This window comes from Scomber scombrus, chromosome 6 (assembly GCF_963691925.1).
Source record: "Scomber scombrus chromosome 6, fScoSco1.1, whole genome shotgun sequence".
Lineage (NCBI taxonomy): Eukaryota > Metazoa > Chordata > Actinopteri > Scombriformes > Scombridae > Scomber > Scomber scombrus.
This window is the reverse complement of record NC_084975.1, coordinates 17,782,930-17,796,694: the sequence shown is the minus strand read 5'-3', so window position 1 is coordinate 17,796,694 and position 13,765 is coordinate 17,782,930. Positions and strand designations below refer to the sequence as shown.

The window sequence follows — 13,765 nt, the reverse complement described above, 5'->3', positions numbered from 1 at the left end:
TGAGTGCCTTAAACTAAATTTGTTCTTTTGCTTTCTTGTTAGCTACATTCACATTACAGACTTGAAATACAAACACTGTCTGATCAACATGTCAAGCTCCAACAATGGAGGGAACGGCTGTGTGACACTAAGAATGGAAGTACAGATGAAGAGAGATATTTTAATCAGTTCCCTTTTGGGATTTGCCTCTTGGCTGATAAAGTCCATTTGAACAGACTGCCGAGCGCCTCATCTTTTCTATTTCTGAAATTCTGGGTGCAATATAAAGACATGGGAACCATTTTTCCCCCACTAGAGGTTGTTATCTCATTTCTGGGAACGCCTGCACCCACAAACACAAAATTAACCACAGACGCTGAATTCTGCACACATATTGTACTAATGCAAACACACACACACACACACACACACACACACACACACACACACACACACACACACACACACACACACACACACACACACACACACACACACACACACACACACACACACACACACACACACACACACACACACACACACACACACACACACACACACACACAACCTAACAATATGACCCATTAATCTCCACAGCAGACAACTGGAGACGTTGCTCTGACATCCTTTTGGCTGAGTGCTTCCTCCAAAAGGCTCAGGCTTTTCCAAAGCTGGAAACTAATCAAACATAGAGCTGCTTCTGGCCTTAGGTTAACAAAAGCCCCTGTCAGGTCCTCTCGCTTCGCCACATGAGCAACAGAGAGCCTCACTGGCTTGGCACCAATGAGCAGATCAGGGGAGGGAGGATCAGCAAACTCCTCTTTCTGCAAAAGATCATCTTGTCCGGCTTCCCATAGGCATGCAGCTCCAGTGAGAATGTGGGATTTAATCCCAGGTGGATATCCTGAGCTGTGGGGTAGCTGGACTCTCTCACCGCTGCTCTCTTCAAAGACCAGTCCTCTGAACCAGCTGAACACATGTGATGATAGGTGAGAGCGCCGTGAACTCACCTTGTCATTAGACTGAAGTCAAGACATGACAATACAACAAAAATGAGACACAAGGCTGAAAAGCCACTGGTCACGTCAGACAAACCAGAGCAGAAGACTGAAGCTGATGTATGACACAAGGATGCTACTCTGTAACACTCACTGACAGATACACCATGAGGATACTGTTGTAAAGTGCCTATAGATGAACTGTGCAACACTCAATCCACAATAAGAGACTGAGGAGGTTGAGCAAGAGGAGTGAAAATAAACTTTTGCCCCTCTGTGTTGCGCTACTCATAAATGCATCATTTTCAAAGATGTGGTATCTTTTGCTGTTTGAGTGGAGCATCTTTACATCCTCGAAGGCGTAGTAGGCTGCCATGGTGAAGTTTATGTCTCCAGAGGAGAGAAGGTCAAAGACGCAGGACTGAAAATACAGATCCTCCACCGGTAGCCGCTCTTTGCACTTGGCTTTTGCAGACTGGTAGGTAAAGCCATGTGCCGAGCTGCTCCTCGTCCTGCCTGCACTCTGGGCCTCCGCTGCTCGAGCCCTGAAGTTCCTGAAGTCGATGCGTTGGTTGGCAGGACAGCCATGAAGACACAGGTACAGGTCCTGGTTATCACCTTCCTCCACAGAGTTCACAACTTCTTCCGGCATCCGTACAGCAAAGGTCAAGTAGCGGCCTACCTGCCGGATCACTATGGTTGTTCCAATGTACTTGGCCTCAATCTCCACATGCTGCCCTGAAACCTTCTCCACCACGCGCAGAGTGTTAGCCCCGTGCCGCTCCCCTCCATTCTTGGAGCCATCTGCAAATGCAGCTGGCAGTTCATCTGTCTCTGCGTGGTACATCTTCTGATCAACACATTCCTGGAAATTCTTAAAGATGATTGTCAGCTGCAGAAGGTGAGAAAAAAATAAATCTTATTAGCATTAAACATGAATGATTACATCTTTTAGTCCTCACAAATGCGAGTATGCAGCCATTAGTAGTTTTTCTAGTCACATACAGAATCCTTGTAAACTGTGGTAAATGTAAACACCAGATTAAAAGGGAAGTGCTTATGCTTCTGCATTAAGAACAAGTTTGTGCAATATGTGCCATCTACCCCACCACCCCACTTAAGTGTCACATTTCAGCACTGGCTCAACATGGGGGAGGCCAAGGTAAACGCCCTCAAAAAACACGAGTCTCGGCCATGTAAAATCAGGCCTCAGTTTGCAGACACAAAGACGATCCATTCATAGCGCTGAAAACCTGCCTGTGAACCCCAGAACTATGCTCCAGGGAGTGGCGTCGGGCCAGGACCAAGCGATATACTCTGCAGCTAATTAAGTGAGACTGGTCAGGATTCTGCAAGCTTGGTTTCATCGGGACACCAATGAGCTATTGTTGGAGCAGTGATACCAGAACAGCCTAGGGACTAGGACTGTCTGCTCACTGAGGACAGGGGACAGTCTACAGAATACACTATTAGCTTGACTATTCATCTGTTGCACCACCTCTGTCTCAATTCTTCTAACCCTCGGCTATGTTTCCCACCTACATCAATTCCATTTTCTTTCCTGGTTCATTTCTTAAGCTTTTAATGAAAACAAACAAAGCAAAAATGCTTCTATTATCCCATCATAAGAATGAAGATGGAAATAACCAGACTGTTTTATTTGGTGTACTGAGAGAGAGCATCACAGAGTGCTGCTAATGCAGATCTTTTACCAGAGGAGCCTTGTTTGCACAGGTGGCACTGGCTGCTGCTGCCTTGTTTTCCCTTTGTCCAGAATCAAGATCTTAAAAAAGCCTCTGATTTGCTTCCAAGAACAGCAATATAAAAATGTCATTACTTTAAAAGCTAAAAAACACACAAATGCTTAATAGAGTATCATTAAGAAACCTTGATTACAGACAATTACTTTCTACAAATGTGATTAAGCACAACGTCCCCTTATTCCTAACTAAGGTATATAATCATTACTGTCAAAACTTTGCCAAATCTGGACCAACTCTAAGTGAATTTGCCAACTACAACTACTACTGCGTCTTTGTTTTTGACCTCATGTTCTTTGAAAAAGCCATTTAAGGGACACGCTAACCAATGTACCATTAAACACAACAATAATGAGAAATGCACTGTTGATAAAACTTGTAAAGAAAATATCTTATAATTCAGAGAAAAATATCTGCAGTTTTGTGCTCAGGCAACATTGTGCTCAGCATGCTCGACACTCTAAGTAGGTCAAACATCAGCCTGAGCTGTCCGCTGTGGAAAGTGAAAATGGAGCCTCGTGTTAACATTTGATGCAACACTGCTGTTATCATACTAACATATAATTTATAAAGCTTATCAAGATCTTAGTGATTGTTCGGAGCTGGTCTTCTTCATCTGTTATTATGGAGCCCATCCAAACACTAACCAAAGTCTACAGTTTGAAAGAAAACCAGACCCACAGCAGCTCTCACAGTCTGACCACATGACAAAGGAGACTCACATAATACAAAAATATGAACCGCATGATGTTTTGATGCAGCGCTGATGTTTATGGACCTGATACCAACAGAAAACTTGAGTTACAACTAACAAATAACAAACCGTACAGCTAAGGCTGCAACTAAAGAGTATTTTCATCAATATCTGATTTTTTAAATATATTTTTTAAATGATATAAACGAGAAAAAAAAAGAAAATATTGAAAAATGCCATTGGTGCTATCTTAAGATTGCTTGTTTTTTCCAACTAACAGTTCAAAACCCGAACATATTCAACATTAAACAATATAAAACAAGAGAAAAGCAGGAAATCCTCACATTTGAGAAGCTATAACCAGCAAATGTTTGATGTTTTCGGTTAATGATAGCTGAAATGATAAGGGGATTAATTAATCCACAACAGCAACTGAATTTGTTAATAATGTAATTGGTAATTGGAGTAATTTTTCAAGCAAAAATGCCAAACACTAGCTAGTTCCATCTTCTCAGTTGTGAGGGTTTGCTGCTTTTCTTTGAATAACTTGAATATCTTTTTTGGAGTTTTGGACTTCTTGTCAGACAAATCAAGTAATTTGAAGATCTCACTTTGGGCTCTCGGAACATGTGATGGGCATTTTCACTATGAATATTTCTTAGGGCTAACAATTGATTGAGAAAATTATTCCCAGATAATCTGTAAAGAAAATAGTTGATAGTTGCAGCCCTTTATGCAAACAGGAAGTACAGAAAGTGTCCCCACCTTGCTTGTGGCGGTTGCCACAGAGCCCGGCACCACAGGAGTGTTGGTCACCTGGACAGACAGGTATCTATTGTGGATGAGCGGCCATGCTCCTTCCACTTTACACGTCTGGAAGTCATCACCGAAGGTTCGAAGGTGCGGGTCTCCGAAGAAGCCGCAGTGGGTGTAGTTAGGTGGTGCTGTGTTGCGCGGAATACTACGCTCATAGTGACACACTTCCGGGCCATCAGATCGTTCCTGACTGTCCGGCAGGGATGGCTTGGGTGGAGAAGGTAGCGGAGTCCGGGTGCGTGATTGAGATGTTGGCCCCTCTTTGGAGCAGTTGTGTTGGCTCATTAGATCCTCTATGCCATGCTGGGCCGAGTGGTACGCCAAGTCCCCCCTGCAGGTACGTGCAGTCCGGCGTACACAACTGTTGTACGTTCGCAGCGCTGCACAAACCTCTTCCTCCGGTCCAGAGTTTGAGGTGGAAGCCCAAAATTCGGAGTTACACTTGAGGATCTTGCACTGCAGACTCACTGTCAGGGAGGAACAAGAAACAGTTTGAACAAGAGAAGCCAACCAGAGGCAACCATGTCATTCAGAAACATGATTCGATTCATACTAGAACATGAATAGAGCTCTACATGCAATCTGATGATAGTTTATTACCCCACATTTACATAATACTCCAGTTAAAACTAAAACAAAGAGAACTTTGTCAATTAATCCTAATATTTAATGTCTAATTCCCAAATGCCAAATCAATCAAATGTTTTACTTTGCGTATTATATATTAAATGATTTACATTATAATAACAAAGCAGAGGATCATTAAATGTTGCTGCCATTGTTTCCATTATAAAGGAAATTTATATATGCTAACAACACAAAGCTTCATGTTTTTGAGCAAAACAAATTAATTAAACCTCAGGAGGAAAAGCAGGAAGCAAGTCTGGCCTTCTCTCAGGTCAACCTGGATATAAGGTAACCTCTTTGTTTATTGTAGGAAAGTGGACTTCCATTTCACACCCAGTGGCTTTTAGTTTATGTACAGTAAAAATGCCATGCGGGATCCTAATCTACACCTTCAGCGATAATAAACGTTACTTGACTGGGGATTGTTGTCCCCGCCTTTAATACCACATCCGGCAAACTCTTTACACAAACGTTCTTCAAACATCTCTCAGGATGCCCTGTTGCAACACCGTGTTTGACTAGTATTACCTTCAACTAATAAAGCATTTAACTGAATGGGCTGTGAGAAGTTTCACCCAGTGTGTCTCAAGGGGGGGGGGCATATCAATACTTTGAAGTCACACTTAGAACAATATCTCTCCTGAAAGCTTCCACCACATCTCCCTTCAATCCCCACCAACAAACTTCTCCATTTACCCCCCATTTGATAGACCGCAATAAACTAATCTTGATCTCGACTATCAGTGCATTATCACTCTGTTGTTTAACGGTAAGTGACTTAAGAGGAAAACTGATAAGGGTTTGACAAACGTGCAAGGTGAGCTGCTGCTGAATGAGGTGGCCCCACTGCAAAAAGTGACCCACTTCTATCATCCTGTTGTCAAATTACAAGGATTTAAGTTCATTTAGACACAGAAATGTGAGTTTATATAATTATAATACTTGGCTACTATAGTGCATGCAGCGTTTTATAAGAATGCAGTTGTGTTTTCTATCCTCAAGCATTTGAAAAATCTTGAAAACAGGTGCTTTGGTGTGCCTTAAAACATTTCAAAACAGCCACATTCAAAACCATCATAATCTTCACAACAAATGTGTTTCTTATAGTTTTAGTGGCAGCAATTAACAAAAACATCTCAAATTGCAGTTCTCTGCTTCTGGATAAACACATTTAAGGTAGAGATTTAAGGTAGAGGGAAAAAAACAGTAACCTTCTAGGAGCTAGTGTGAAATACTGAAGCATGCCCCATCCCCCAAACAAAACAAGGTCTGAGTGCTGCAGCAGCTCCAAGACTTAGAAGTTTGGTCTGTCTTCTCAGATAAAACAACATATTTAACAGTAACTCATAAATCTGTGCAAGCCTGTTCACTTTTAAAGCTGCTGTAATATTTTCCAAACACTCAATCTTTCCCAAATGTCTGCACTGAAACACTTTGCTTTAAATCTTTGTAATCCAGCACAGGGCTGAGTGATATGGACAAAATTAAATACATGTAGCCTATATATATATATATATATATATATATATATATAGTTTTTTTTTTTAACCAAATACCTCGATTTGTATATTGTATTAAATACATGTAGCCTATATATATATATATATATATATATATATATATATATATATATATATATATATATATATATATATATATATATATATAGTTTTTTTTTTTTAACCAAATACCTCGATTTGTATATTGTGTCAATATTGTAGAGATTACTACTGGTGTTTTCACAAAACATTCACACAATGACATTTTTGGTAAATAATCATCAGTAATGTAAATATAATGACAGTGTGGCTAAAGGTAAATAATAGAACAGCTAGATCAGTCAGGTAAGTTCAGGTTACTGTAATGCAGCCTTTACGACCAGGAAAAAACAACACTTCTGCTATATCACGACATTACAATAGCCAAAATCTAAGACGATATTTGGGCTCATATCACGATATTAATATAATTTCAATATATTGCCAAGCGCTAATGCAGTGTTACACAGTATTTGGTGACCCGTCAGATTCTGTGACCTGCAGTGTTGCAAGAAGTACTTAGATCCTTTACTTAAGTAACACAATTAAAAAATACTTAATTAAAAGTGCAAATCCTGCATTTAAAATCCTATCTAAAGTACTCTAAAGTCTCAGCATGATTTACTGAAAATTTACTATAATACTCTATAGTAGCTGGTAACACTTTTACTGAAGTAAGATTTTAAAAATAAGTCTTTTACTTGTAATAACGTATTTTTACATTGTGGTATTGATACTTTTACCTAAATAAAGTATCTGTGTAGAGTTTAGTTTTACAAACCTTAAGGTTAGTTAATGAACACCGTCACTGTGGGAAACATAACACTGATTTTTGAGGGTATAAAGTTCCTTCTTACCGGAGGGGAAGAGTGACAGAAACACAGCGAGGACTCTGCACACTTCAAGCGCCGAGGGTCTTCCTCTTTTCCCCATAACCATCCATCCAGCTCGGGGTCGCACTTCACTCCTCTCCCTGGTCAAACCGGATTAAGGAAGAAGGAGACAAGAGTTAGAGCCACCGATTCCTCGTTGGGAAAACACAGAAGGAGTCCATAAAAGAGAACTGAAGTGGGTCCCGTCCTCTCATCACTACCAGGTAATACGTTTCTCTTGTTGTTTTTTTTTATTTAGATTTAGCTCAAAGGCTGCGGCGGAGCTACATGAGCTAGCTGACACTCAGAGCGGGGTAAACTAGCTGAAAGCAGCCAGGCGATATATCTTCCTTTTAGGGAGTGTCGAGAAGGTGCAGCCTCTGAGGGCCAGCAGACACACTCAACCAATCACGGCTGCCTGTTGTGCCCTAAAAAAAACCTCCACCAGTTTCAAATTACATCTCCATGTGCACACTTCTGTTCTTCGAAGACCCACAAAGTGGTTAGTCCACAACTCCATATGAGAAAAAGTCTGACAACAGTGAGCTCAGTGTGGAGGAAAACTGGCCTCCCCTCCCTCCACACAGCAACTGTGAGGAGATAAATACGGAAGAAAGAATAGAAATCAACGTTATTCACAAAGAGCTGCTTCTCCTCTTCATATCACAACTCTCCACTCCTCTTTATCATGTTTAAAGCTTCTATAGCCTATCCATCTAAAATAACCTTATCAACAAGCTCATGCTGCGCAGTCAAACCAACACTACTTTATTTTAATGTTTGAGTTATTGTAGTTATTGTACCATTTAGCCTTTAATTGCTTTTGTTTCTTTTACCTTTTTTTTACTTCATTATTGACTGCCTATTGCTGCACTGAATTAATACATTATCTATTGTTCTATCTATCTACTCTTTCCACTATAAATTCTAGTGGAGACCCCGAAGTTTCCAAAGAGATTTTTGGAAAATGTAACATTTTTGGAACATTGGAAAATAATATTTCTATTGCATTAAATGGTGCAGCCATGAAAAACATGAGAGTCATTGTGGGGGAAATATTTGTATTCCCTTGCTCATTATCATTCACTTGTACTTTAACTCTGTTCTCCTTGATCGAGATTCAATAAATGTTCCTGCTCTCCTGACGAGCTATTCACAGCTGTCAGCATTTCCTCGACAGTCATGGCCTACATCACTCATTTTAAGAGTAGAAAAATATGATTAGGGCTGTAACTAGTAATTATTGTATTAAGTTTGACTGAATTCATTGTTTTGTCTGTTCCCAAAGCTAGTTACTCAGACTGTTTTTTGTTTTATCCAATCAACAGTCCAAAACCCAAAGATATTCAGTTTCATTCACTCATCACTTCACTTTTATATATGACACTGTCACATCGTGTAAAACAATAAATAACCTTAGAGCTACGGTACCAGTCAAAGGTTTTCTCATTCAAGTGAATGGGGAGGCTTCTATAGTGCAAATTTAAAGGTACTGCTATTTCATTTAGCCATTTTGGAAGCCAAACACTTTCGTTACCCACATTTCAGACAGTGACAGGGCCGCAGCCATAATTTCAAGCTCACAAGTCCAAAACCTCATAGCGTAACTCCACCCCACCAGGACATGCTTGACTATACACTAAAAAAACCCACATTATTCAGTCTAATTTACAATTTGCAGTCTACATTTATCTTCAGTGAATGTTATCTCCCAACATATTAGAAAGGTCTCGTGATTTTTGAGTATTGTTGCCACATTTAAAGATGTTCATTGTAAAGAATATAAGAATCAGCATTTAAAAGCCCAGCAGGTTCCTGTAGCTACGAACCTGGACGTAAATATGTAGCCTACTTTTCACTGCGGCTGTTGTTTGCATTTTGTAGTTAGTTATAGCATCTAAAGATTTATCTGAAAAAGGAACCAGTGAGCTTATAAAATATGATGCTTTGCTCTAGTTTCGACCTCCCAGTAGTGTATGAGGTACATGTTCAAAGGTTAATACATGTTTGCTAAAGTATGACTTGTAATAGAGTATTTTTTTTACATTTTAGTTCAAAGGATTTTTATATATTTCTACCAATACTCAAGAGAGGCAGGATACCACCACTTCTGATGATCTTTCAATTGAACAAATGACACATTACTGCTGTCATTTAAACTCAAATACTACCACACAGATGGAAGCGCACTCAGGTCGTGGCTGGTTGTATTTTTCCATAGAGAGGTGAATGTCTTTGTGATTGCTGTCCCTCTCATGGATGATGGATACGCTCGTGTACAATGAGGTCTGAGCCTATACATGCTTTCAACAAGGGTGGCCTTGCGCAAAACAGCTTCTTCTTCTAATATAGCAGCGTATTCACATCTGAAAATGAATGACTGCAGCTGAAAGGTATAAGCTGCTCTTTGATATATTTTGCTGAACATTTCTTGGCTTTTAGCAGCAACACTGTGGATGTGACAGCAAAAAACTGTCCTAAAAGCACTCCAGGTGCTTTGATACAGATATATTTAAGAGTAACTGATTCAGTTTCACATGTTAATGGAGTGTTGGTTAGAAAAACATCAGAGTCCTTGTTTCTGTACGTGAAATCTGAAAAATAGATGGCACAGATAGTCTGACATATTCACCTGTTGCGGTGACGATATAGACTCAGGTTCTGTATTTATATACATGTCTTTTCACAGACAATTAGACGACTAATTGGTTGTTGAACATTTGGTCAATTCAAGCAACGATTAGTCAATTTGTGGTCTTTTAATGGGAATGAGCTGACAATAATTACCTGGAAACAATAGTCACATCTCTGGTATTACTATAATATTCCCAATTAAGCTTTGGTCACAATTAAGAGCTTAGAAATGGATGACTGCAACCTCTGCAAAATGACAATAATAGTGGAGAAACTGCTGTATTAAAAAGACTTAACAAAATAAAATAAAAATAAATTCCTTATGCTGAATGAGAATAATCGACTATATGATTTATTCGAATAGATCAACAAAAAATTATACGATGGCCAATTTTATAATTAATTTGAATTCTATTGTCAAACCAAAATGTCAATCATTTACTTGTTACTGCCCCTGAAATGTGAGTTTTCACTATATTCTTCCTTTTAATACCACTGTAAAATGAACATCTTTTGTCTTTGGGCTGTTGGTCAGACAAAACAAGCAATTTGCAGACGTCACCATTGGCTCTGAGAAATTGTGACCACTATTATTTACTATTTTCTGGTATTTTTTAAAGTAAGTGATTAACTGAGAGTGAAAATAATCTTCAACTGCAGCCCAAATTTTAATCACAATCAAAATTCGACCACAATCCTCCAATCATCCAAATTAGGTTACAACCTGCTGTCACCATTAACCTTTTATAATAAAAGCATTTCCTCTGTGCCATTTTTGTATAATAATATAAGAGACTGACTGAGCAGTCTGATTGACAAGTCTGATTGTTTGATTTGGTGTTAATCGAGTCAGTTTCATAGATAGGATCATTTAGATTCACTGCATCACTGCATACTGTACTGTCTATAAAATGAGAACATATTCACAAGTGAATTTTACATGAGGCAGACCTTGTGCTTAACATGTTGTAACAGGTAAAGGTGACATGATATGACAATAAAACATCCCATAAATCCAGCAGGTATAATCCAGTCACATTTTATGGTGTGCTGCTTTAAATCTATGATATCACCTGTCAAACCTATTGTTAAATGACTCATAATAGGCACCTTTCAACATTTTGATACACCAACTATGGTATAATGCGAATAATATATTGGTGAACTGTGACAGCCCTTGCGCAGTTTTTCACTGTGTGCACCAACCTACACCCCCTCCCCCCACCCCCCGTACATGTGTATTGAAAATCACAGCGGACTCATCTTCTTTTTCCCAACAGATGGCGCTTGTTATTGGGCTCTGATATGAACCCTCAAATCATGACACAAACGCACATGGCATTATGAGGACAACTAAACCTGTCATTAAATTTGAGCTTTATGGACAGCTCTGTTAGTGATCTAATTGCAGCTGTCACCCAATTAGGATTTTTTAAAAGGTGTAAACTCTGCAGCCAATCTGCATTTGTCCTGTTTCTCTGCTCTGAATATCACCATTTATTAGATAAAAGTATCCTCAACTGTTTGGGGGAACAGATGTAATGAATGGTGACGATATGATGAATAAAACAGGGCTGCTCTCTGTATCCTCCTATATTTAACAGGAGTGAGCCAAATGAACATGATCAAATTCACAAATTCAGTTGTTCTTGCCTGACAGCAGCAAATGGATCAAGTTTTTGCAGACATACAGCTCTCCTGACTGCACAGAGGGTGTACAATAGAGACATAGTTTTAAAAAACCCAAGCAAGCAAAACCAAAAACAGCTATTCCTCCTGTGTTTAATAAACTCAGATAAGGTTGGCTTAAATTCAGAATAAGTCTCCGACAAACCTTGGCGACTGCATGGGCTCTCCGCGACTCTGGAGTCCTGCAGGAACCCGGAGGACAGCGAACAGGAGCGAGAGGAAGCAGACTCCTACCAAAAAATCTCCCCCCTTTAAAAAACCACACACGTCTTGTGTGTCACAGTAATCCGAAATCAAACGCACTCAGTGGCTTTCTGAGTGTAAAATCCGCCAATCTGCACATGATGTCCACCGACCAGCTTCCTCCGAGTCTGCTCTGCGGTGAAATGAAAAGTGCTTTTCCCTCTTAGTTGGGATTCATCTGAGCAGCCACTTCTTCTTCTCTACCCGGTGGACTCAGATCACTTCAGCCATTGCCTAACTCATTGGACTATCAGTCGATCGGAAAAGAGACATGATAGATTAAGTCCAGTAATTGCCCTCATTCGCGCGTTGAATCCAAATTGTTAGTTATGGTTCGTCGTCGGGGCTGAGGGGGGGAAGGGGGGGAAACCCTGAGGGCAAAGACTGCTGCTGCTGCTGCTGCTGCTGCTGCTGCCGTGCACGGCCCGATCCGCTGTCTGGATGTTGTGAAATGGCTAGTTAGAAAGTGTGAGAGAGACAATGATCCGCTCTGCATGACGCCGCTGGCAGCCCCAAATCTCAGCAGAAAACCCCTCTTTCCAGCTCACTTACATTAGGTACTGCAATCCTGCCAAAAACATGCCAATAATGAGTTTTATGTTATATTTATATAGAGAGCCAATATTGAGTTTTATGGTATGTGTGCGTATATATATATATAATGTGTCAAGAGAGACTAAACCTGTTATGTCAGCATTGATCAACAAAAATGAAATGTCATTTTCTTGAACGGTATTGACGTTATTTTACTTTTTGCAGGGTTTAAACTGAATTTGGATGCAATTTTCTGCATCTTTGATAACCGAGGCCAAGTTTTTACAACTCTGTAAATGCACTTTATTAATTTGTGACACTGCCAAGAAATAGTCCCACTGTTGGATCTATACCCTCACCAGATAACCTTTAGCAGCCCCTCCTCTCTGCAAATCACAGGTTGGAAAAAGACAAATCCATAATAATCAGGATTTAATGGAGGATCAGATGGACAAACACTTCGGCAGCCGGGGAAAGGGAAGAGGGGGGTTGTGGTACACTCAAAAGCAGAAAGGGCTGCATGGTGGCTGCACCTGTGTTTTAGGATCAGGCTGCATGCAGGAAAATACCACCACAACCTCCCCCAACACCACACCCCTCCTTCCTCTCATAGCCTCCACTCCTTACAACACAACCAGCTCTCTCTGCTCTAGTTTCTCTCTGATCAGGAAAAATCCATCACACCAGAGAGTGCAGAGACTTACAGCGTCTGATAGAAGCAGCAAAATGACCAGTTTAGTATTCTTACTATCTGCCAAACTGCAAATCGATGCACGTGATCCAGCAGGAACACAGTCATAGATGGAAACCTTTCTGTGATTTCACCTTCTGGCAGTGACTGGACTGAGCCATCACATTACATCATCCTATTTGTGTATCCAGCAAGAAAATGACCCCTGTAATCCACTCGTTTACTATCACAGCCCAGACCTGCCCTCTCCAGATGGCCACTGAGAGGCAGCGTATTTTACATTAATGTAACACAAGAACATGAAAGAGTGACACCCCAGTGTGAAAAGAATGTTTTTTTTTTTTTAGAGGTGCCGGATGCCGGCCCCATCTCAAACACAGCTGGTGTACACGCTGCCTTGCTGAGGTATTATGGCAAGTTAACATAACAGATCTACTTTACATATTGCTGGATTAATGCAGCGCTTTGATTCTTTTTTTCATTCCTGCTACAGTTCAGTTTCTGCTTCTTTTTACAAAACAAATCAGTGACCGTCAACCATGTGACAATTATAGGCACAAATGAAAGAAGCATTCAGTAATACCTACCCTAGGGTTTCTCTGTGCCCTTAGCAGCCTGTGATTTCGTCTATTATAAAAATCTGATAAGCTCAGACTGCCTCAGCAAATATCAGCAGAGGTAGAAACA

The 13,765-nt window shown here is 40.2% G+C and overlaps 1 protein-coding gene across 1 annotated transcript; it reads right to left on the bottom strand.

Moving 5' to 3' along the window:
* Nucleotides 1-1,144: 1,144 nt before the first annotated feature.
* On the bottom strand, nucleotides 1,145-11,769 carry rgma (repulsive guidance molecule BMP co-receptor a). Its single transcript, XM_062421035.1, has 4 exons — nucleotides 11,756-11,769; nucleotides 7,273-7,388; nucleotides 4,200-4,717; nucleotides 1,145-1,872 (listed from the first exon to the last, which is right to left on the bottom strand). The coding sequence occupies exons 1-4, from the start codon at nucleotides 11,767-11,769 to the stop codon at nucleotides 1,171-1,173; spliced, it is 1,350 nt and encodes a 449-aa protein (XP_062277019.1). The 3' UTR covers nucleotides 1,145-1,170.
* Nucleotides 11,770-13,765: the final 1,996 nt, after the last annotated feature.

Coding starts and splice junctions, on each gene's coding strand:
- rgma (XM_062421035.1), bottom strand. Junction 4,718..7,272: donor TCTGTCACTCTTCCCCTCCG/GTAAGAAGGAAC, acceptor CCTCCCTGACAG/TGAGTCTGCAGTGCAAGATC. Junction 1,873..4,199: donor TGGCAACCGCCACAAGCAAG/GTGGGGACACTT, acceptor CACCTTCTGCAG/CTGACAATCATCTTTAAGAA.